The sequence below is a fragment of the Perna viridis genome, chromosome 1 (assembly GCF_037379345.1).
Source record: "Perna viridis isolate PV_CMFRI_1.1 ecotype Kerala chromosome 1, ASM3737934v1, whole genome shotgun sequence".
NCBI lineage: Eukaryota > Metazoa > Mollusca > Bivalvia > Mytilida > Mytilidae > Perna > Perna viridis.
The window spans coordinates 70,521,041-70,529,844 of record NC_142445.1 but is presented as its reverse complement, the minus strand read 5'-3'; the positions used below and the strand labels follow the sequence as shown (position 1 = coordinate 70,529,844).

Below are 8,804 nucleotides of genomic sequence, written 5' to 3'. Positions count from 1 at the left end.
ATGATACCAATATTGAAGTTATTATGAAATCATTAGCTTTCTGTGGACAACAACCGATATGAATCGCATACAAAATTAAATTACTGCACTGTACAGTGTCGAGATCTCACAACGGTTGAAATGGGGCGACTTTTAGCGTCCGTTTTTTTTTTACATTCGGTCGGGTTATGGTGTCATTTTATGAAAATACCACTGAGACTTATGAATGAATAAAGTATATTTATTTGAAAGTCAGATCCAATGGAAGAAAGCCGAGATGAATTAATTTATATTTAATTTTTATTATTGTAACTTTTATTAATCATCATGTAGGACTTAGCTGGTGATAAGAGTAAAAGCTGTAACTTAAAGTGAATTTGGTTTGTTTAAGGTCCATTCCGCAAAATCGAGTTCCCCAACAGAAAAGCAAACATATAAGCAAGATAAGCAGAAACAATAAAATGGCGTAAATTCCCCTGTAAAATCCGAAATACAGTAATTATAGATTAATTGAGACGAAATAACACGAAATAAAATAACAAACCAATGACACATTACATTAATTATACACTAAGACAAAACCTATGAAAAATCAAGTTTCCCGCCAAAATTTCAAGTGCTTATATCTAAAAAAAGTACTGTCTTTTTTTTTTTAAATGGCCGACGCAGTAAAATTTTGTTCGTTTAACTTCTCAGTTTCTACATTTCTTTCAAGGAAATAACCCATGACACGCAATTTCAAATTTTCAATACAGATTTTTCGAACGCCACTAAGTTATCAGTATTTGTCTAATCGGGAAACGGAATTGCGATCAGTGGTCCTTTTCACAAAAAATCGTAAGTGTAAAATTAGTCGTAAGTCATAACGTCACAATACTTTGATTTACTGTGACGTCATAACTTACGACTAATTTTACACTTACGATTTTTTGTGAAAAGGACCACTGATGACTTGCGTTTCCATAGAAAAGCGACCTTAAGGTCAAAGGGTAAAAAGCTACGGGAAGTATACCGATGAAAAAAACTAGCACACTGAACCATTAACCTGGCAGCCCGGGTAATATTATCATATCACAGCTCATACGTTATGCCAAAGCTTGCCGAAACTACGCAGACTTTTTGTATCGCGCAAGAATTCTAACAAATAGGCTTCTGGAACAGGGTTATGTTTCTACATGATTGAAGTCATAACTACTGAAGTTTTATGGTGAACTCGCTACGGTGTATCCATCTGCGCCATGAAAACTTATTTGTTCAACGTGTCATAGTTTTCCTCTCCCCTTTCGTCTGCCGCGGACTTTATTTTTTATGAACAACTCGGCGGGTGTTTCTAGAAAAGCATAGGACGCTTACCCATGCTCCCAGTTTTTAGTGGAGTCCGAGTTGCTCATTTGCTTTTGTTATATTGTATGTATGATTTTAGTTACTTTATGTTCTTTATTGTGTATGTCTGTTTTCCATGTCTGGTCTTTGTCCCTAGATTACATTCTTTTGATTACCGCTGTAACCTTGGTTCCCTTGATTACTCTTCCATAAGTATTTCTTAAATATAATTTATATATTTTAGCAATCCTAGGGTCGTATATAATATTGACCAGGGAACCAGAATAACTGAACCATCATTGTTTTTCGTTATAATGTTCTGGCATGAAAATTGTCTCATTGGCGTGTACTGTTTTCTTTTTAACTTATTTTTTTTTTATCTTAGGGATTGTGACCATCTTTTCCATTTTACGTAGGTGGGAAATTTGGCCACATATGTATGTCTTATTTTTATCGTTAAATCAGGGAAATTATTTTGTTAACATATGTAATCGAATATATAGAAATTGTATTCGATTATTAATAGAACATTCAATGAATGGGACGAATTGGCACTAGTTAAACAGGTGATTCTTTCATTTATCCTTGTTTATTCGAAACTGGTTCCTAGTTTAAAAATATACAATAAAGGTAACCAGGAATGACAGAATGTCCTCTGGAGAGAAGGACTACACTAAATTCCCTTACAAACTAACGAAGTTTGAAAGACAACCTTCCCAGACGTATCTGAATTTGATTGCTAGTTTTCGGGAACCTGCTGGCGAAAAACTCCCAGGGAAAGTTGTGTCACTTACTACTGTTGGATCTTTGGGCGGCAAGTTCATGATTTCGTTTTTTATGTGATAAATAGACGACTCTGTGAAGATTATGCACTGTTGAGATTAACTTATATCAGGAAGGCATTTGCTTTTGCTTTGTGTGTGAGCGAAGTATTGCGTAGGTTCTCTTTTAGATGCAATTGATTTCATGTCGATTACCATTTGTGCAAAATTTGATTTAGGACAATTTCGTTTTTAGGAGCTGGAAAAATATTCCTAATATTTGTAATTTTATCAGTGAAACAGTTCAAGGCTAGGTGAAGGTTGCCTTGTTTTACCACAATCTGAAGTTCGTTTTTTTATTATGTCTGACCTAGTTATATTTACCCCCAGTGTCCAAGGAGTTCCAATAAAATGAAATGTGGGTCTCTGAAATGTTTTATTTAGCAGGTGTTTTGACTACATGTCAAAGCTCCAATAGGTAGAGATAGAATATTTAGTTTCAATGATAGTTTCTTAATTGGTCAATATGAAAAACATTTAGATAATTTCTATACATTTAACAGCAAGCTTTGCTCACTTATGACTTCCCACTGCAAATTTGGTAGCTACATGGATTGTAAACTGTTGTAATCTCTTGAGTCTTCCCAGCTGGCTTCTGGCCTAAGTTCTGGCATTCACCAGTGAATGTAACTTGGATAATTCATTCTCCATCCACATACAGTGAATTATCAAATAAAAAAAAAACCAAAAACATGTACATTGAATCCTAAAAGGGATTAGTTTTCCAAAATAATGTCATTGTTGTCTCTGAATTTATATGCTCCTAGGCTTCTTGGAAACTCGGTTTCACTGTACTTGTGCTGTCAAAAAGTACAGTACAGCTCGCAGTATAGTCTTTTAAATACCTGGCATACCTCATATCTGGCATCCAATTATTGCAAGTCATAAAATCTATGTATTCAAATGTTACCACAAGTGTACAAGTAAATGGGTTTAATTCTGATTTTTTCAGAAACGAATTAGGTTTAATAACCAAATTTTTTTTTCTCTCTTTGTTAATGAGATGTCTTTCATAAATAGCACTTCACTGCCAACTGAGGTTAAAGAATTGAATTTATTTTTATTAATGTATGCTGATGACACGGTCATTTTTTCAGAATCGTTGGAAGGGTTACAAGTTATGTCAGATATTTTATCTGAATATACAACTAGATGGGCGTTAAGTGTTAATACCACCAAAGCTAAAATTGTTGTCTTTCGAAATGGTGGAAGAGTAAGTGCTGATAAAAAATGGTTTTATAATGATCAGGAGATGGAAGACGTTGATAGATTTACATATCGCTGTGTACTTCTTAATTACAATGGAAAATACAATGTTCTACAAAATAAATTGTCTAAACAAGGTAGAAAAGCTGTTTTTGCACTATGAAGAAATATAAAAAAACTGTACTTAAATAACACTACTCTGTTATCCCTTTTTGATGCTTATATAAATACAATGTAGTATTTTAAGATATGGGTGTGAAGTAGGGGGTGCACATAAAACCCCAGCTATAGAAAGGGTGCATTTAGAATATTGTAAAAATATACTTCATGTCAAATCTTCAACTAACAATGTCATGGTATATTATGTATGAGGTAGAACACCTTTGATTTATCATAGAAAATGTAAAATGTTTAAATATTGGTTCAAGTTACCCACTACTTCAAATTATATTTTGAAGAAATGTTATGACATGTTATATGACTAATTGCCGTGTTGTATTAGAAATAACTGTTCACCTTTGAAAGACTCTCCAAGTCATAAAGCTCCTTCCAAATTTCTTCCAAAGTAAGATCAGGCATAGGGGAACTATTCAAGACAATATAATACAAAACCAAATTAAGGTAACATTTTTCATTGTATTGGGAGTTTCATATATTCTAATGTTAATGCTTGTATTTTTAATGTTTTTATGAACAATTGCTGTTCATTTAATTATTATGTAAAATTGCTTTTAATGTCCTAATCCTGACAGTGAGTTATAATATATTTGAAAATATTGAAATTTATTCTTTACATATACCTGCATTCTCAAAATATAATCAACTTTATTCAGTACATTTTACATTGACACAAATTTATTTTATGCTAAATAATGACTGTTTCTAGGGGGGGGTTGAGTAAGCCTGCTAGGTCAAAGAGAGATAACTGTTGTGTACAGAGGAACTACATGTATAGTCACTTAAGACTTATCAAAAGTTGCACTGATAATTCCCACATAGAGTATGACAAATTGACCAGTGAGTGGTGAATGAGAGCTGATAAAATTTTCACTGATTATACACCAAGCATAGAGTGGACTAAGAAACACTTGTGTGATACAATGCTAATTGAGTGTACTCCAGTGTACAATGTACATGTGTGTGTGTTTACTGTTATCCTCTATATTTCAGGTGTAATATTAGGCTTTGGAGAATCTACACTGAAACAGTCACCTAATGCCTTCTATGTGGCAGGAAATGTTGCCAGAGGTGTTGGCACCGTAGGTTAGTTGGATCTGACCATGATAAATGTTTCGGCTTTGCCTGGGGGAGGGTGGGGATGAAGCTATTTGTACTGAAATATTGACTTTGTCATTGGTGATTTCTCAAAGCATTATACATGTAAAAACAATCTTAGTATCTGAGGAACGACATTACATGTAATTTTCGAATTATTACATTATCTCATTTGGATCGAAATAAGAATGGAATTTAGTTTACAAAATTCAGTTATGTTGGGACATGCATTTTCATTATAAATACCATTGCCATGCAATTATATAAAAAAAAATTCATAGATTGTTTTATGTTTATTTTAATTATAAATACTATTTTGTAGGGGGAGCATTTTTCTTCTATGCAGCAGGAACACATCTAAGTGGTGCCATGCTGAATCTAAAAGAAGACCACCCTAATCACATCTTTGGTGGTTTAATGGCAGGAATACCTATTGCTGCTAGATGTAAGTCAACTATCATAGAAATAGTTTGTTAGGGCAAAAAATCAACTTGCCTTGCACTAAAATCAGCATGGTGATGCGGTTTGTCGAACACTGAGGTAGTATGTATGATTATCCCCTGACCAACGAGGCTAGGAGTATACCTTGTATGTACCGTATTTTCCAGACTGTAAGTTGATATTTTTTTTCAGCAAAGTGTCAGCCTCGACTTATCGTTCACTTCGACTTATATAAGGATTTTTTTTTTAAATGTTCATCTACAATGCATTTCATTAGGTTTGTTTACTTTACTTTTGATGGTTTTAATTCAAAATTTTGGGTAAACTGCAATCAAAGAAATCCGTCACTCAAACAGTCAAACAGGTGATCAACCTTGATGATTATTGATCTTATTATGAATGAATATGACGATGTTAATAAAAACTTTGCAACTTTGAAACTGTTAAAACATATAAAATATATAAATGAACTCTAAAGGATACGTTAACAAAACTCTTTTTTAACTGGAAAGACATCGAATGTTCTGGAGTTATCGGTCCTTTAATAGGCAAATTTATACCCATTTACAGTATGTTGTAACACATTCCCACATGGCTCAAATTATAATCAGTTATGGTGTTATCTTAATGGCTAATTGCGACCAAATTTACAGATAACAGTTGCTTTTTATTGTATTTTGTTATACAAATGTACCAGGTAATATTGTTTAGTAATTACTGCTCGTTATTATGACCAATTCATCAAACGAATTTCCCTCTTATTTCACACATGGGTGCCCACACTTGACATGCTTTCTATTTCGTGATCTAAGGCTTCGGAGCCACTGTCATGCCATTCAATAAAAGTAATTATGGACTTGTGGACAAAGTACATTTTAACAAAAACATAAATATTAATTTAATTCAGAAATACTGTACAAAGTAACATTGGTGGAATGATATGCTAAAAAACAAACGCTCAACTAGGATATCTGCTGATAACTACGGTATAAATGCACATGTCTGATCCTCGACTTGTCTACCCAATTCAACATATCTATGTTTTTTTCATCGATTTTGGTCAAAATTAGGTAATTTAACTTATACTCCACATTCACTTATAGTCCAGAAAATACAATACTCACACTCAGTTGGTCTGTATGGTTGTTCCCTGACCAACAAGGCAAGGAATACACTGTGTATGTACTGACACTCAGTCTGTATGATTATCTCCTGACCAACGAGGCTAGGAATACACTGTGTATGTACTTACACTCAGTCTGTACGGTTATCCCCTGACCAACGAGGCTAGGAGTACACTGTGTATGTACTCACACTCAGTTGGTCTGTATGGTTGTTCCCTCACCAACAAGGCAAGAAATACACTGTGTATGTACTTACACTCAGTCTGTATGATTATCCCCTGACCAACGAGGCTAGGAATACACTGTGTATGTACCTACACTCAGTTAGTCTGTATGGTTTTCCCAACCAACGAGGCTAGGAGTACACTGTGTATGTACTTACACTCAGTCTGTATGGTTATCCCCTGAAAATGAAGCTAGGAGTTCACCTTGTATGTACTTACACTCAGTTTGTCTGTATGGTTATCCCCTGACCAAGGAGCCTAGGAGTACACCTTTTATATACTCACACTCAGTTAGTTTGTAGGGTTATCCCCTGACCAACAAGGCTAGGAGAACACCTTTTATGTACTTACACTCAGTTAGTCTGTATGGTTATCCCCTGACAAAAGAGTTGCAAAGTAACACTTCCCTATATATTACATGAAGAACAAAACATTGCAATGGTTCAAACGGTTTTCTTTAGACAGTTTAGAGCAAACATGTCAATCATTCTTTTTAACAATAATTGTTGACTCATACAGTACTTTTTTCTTTATCTAATCCTTTACATATTTTAGTGCAATTATATTTCTTACACTTTTTCTTTTCAGTTTTCAATGAAAATTATTTACTTTAAAATGTTGTTTTTTTTGGGGGGGGAGGGGTTACCCTTCAGGGTCAAAATACCTCATGTCAACGGATCATGAAGGAAACTTCCCTACTATTTCTTTATATCAAATGATTATCTATCTCTTTCAAAACCAATAAATATGTTTCAGGGTATATTTTGCTTAATAGTATTCTATCAACTAGCATACTTGAAGATTGGAGGGACTTCTATTTTAGCAATGAAAATTTTAAGTAAGGACTTTGCATTAAGAAAATTAAGAAAACTTTTGCGGAATGTGCCAAGAAACATCAAATGTGTAAAACATGTTTAATTTAACACGATTATAAGTAAAATTCTTTATCATTTCATTGACATTTTATGATTGATAAACAGGGAGTTAAGAGCAGTAATTTTATCAAGTAAAATTGGCAGGAAAATTCAAATTGATAAAAGCGTCTCTTTTTTTTAATTTTTTTTAAAAATCTGATTATGTTTATTTTCTTATGGTGAAATTGGTTTTATTTGTGCATAATTACAGTGTAGGAATAGTTACTCTGTAAAAATAGTATTTTTAATGTAATTGCAAATAATTTTGTTGGCAAGTTTAAACATTTGTGAAAAATGTGAAATAAAACAAAATTTCTAAACATGTGTAAAGTTGGATACTGTTTATATATTGATCAGTATTAAAGTTAAAAATTCAATTTAAACATTAAAGAAATTTTAAAACAATTCTAAATTATATTGGAAATGCAAATTTATTATTTCAGTTTTATTTTACATCATATAATCTTTGGAATTTGACTCTGTATACCTACTACTATTTTCACAAGAACATTCGGTGCTAACAGCACTTTGATTTTAATGTGGCTCTAGTTGTGGTCAAAATTTTATGGAAAGTGGACTTGATTCTTTAGTTGCTTGAATTTGTGTGCTATATTTCTTTTTTTGTTAGTTCTATATCACAATGTATATTTGTATGTAAATTTTTATTTGTAGTGAGGAACCCCTATATCGGTATGGTCTACGGAGCTGTATTTGCATTTGTAGCATTGATAGGCAGGTATGCAGCAAGAGATGGAGGATTTGATGGTGCAATACCAAATAAAATTCCCTTCAGTAGAGAATATTCATGGAGAGTGAATCACTACAAATACCCTATGTTTAAAAGACCACATGAAGAAGGTGACAACCATGAAAATTAACTTGATGTTGTTTGTAGTATATGAATTAAAAATTAAATTATGTGCTTTAATTTTTTAGTTACTTATTTTCCACAGGTTTGACACAAAAAGCCTCAATTTGGAACGCTATAATCAAAATACAAAATGTATTATTCAGTAACTATATTATATATTACACGTGTTTGTCCATCTGCTTCTTTTATCACTATGACAAACTACTCAACCAAATCTACAATGATCTGGACCAATGATGGTCTAGTTTGATGTGTACATTCAGAAGTTATTCAGTGGTGGAGCCGGGGTTGCAGGGAATTTTGAACAAGTTTATCTATGGGTTTTCTCTGGTTTCATGTCATTGTTGTCTTCATAGACACTTAGTTTGCCTGAACTTGAACATTAGTTGGTTGATTGTTATAAAATCATGCAACTAATTCCAAGCCACAAAAGGAAGGTTGGTATTGAATTCAGGGGTTATGGCCCCAACTGTTCTGGAATCAGGGACCAAAAGTATTAAATTATGTAACTCCAGTAAAAGCATATTAATGTCTATGCTATTGTTCCACAATATTCTATACCACAAACTAAAAGGAAGTCTGGGGTTAATATTGATGATTCTGTTAAGGAATTAGGGGACTGAAAC

The 8,804-nt window shown here is 33.2% G+C and overlaps 1 protein-coding gene across 1 annotated transcript; it reads left to right on the top strand.

The window, feature by feature from the left end:
• Positions 1-1,906: 1,906 nt before the first annotated feature.
• LOC148630211 (uncharacterized) lies at positions 1,907-8,235 on the top strand. The gene is made up of 4 exons (XM_088563232.1): positions 1,907-2,116; positions 4,500-4,592; positions 4,927-5,049; positions 7,980-8,235. The coding sequence occupies exons 1-4, from the start codon at positions 1,951-1,953 to the stop codon at positions 8,183-8,185; spliced, it is 588 nt and encodes a 195-aa protein (XP_088419358.1). The 5' UTR covers positions 1,907-1,950; the 3' UTR covers positions 8,186-8,235.
• Positions 8,236-8,804: the final 569 nt, after the last annotated feature.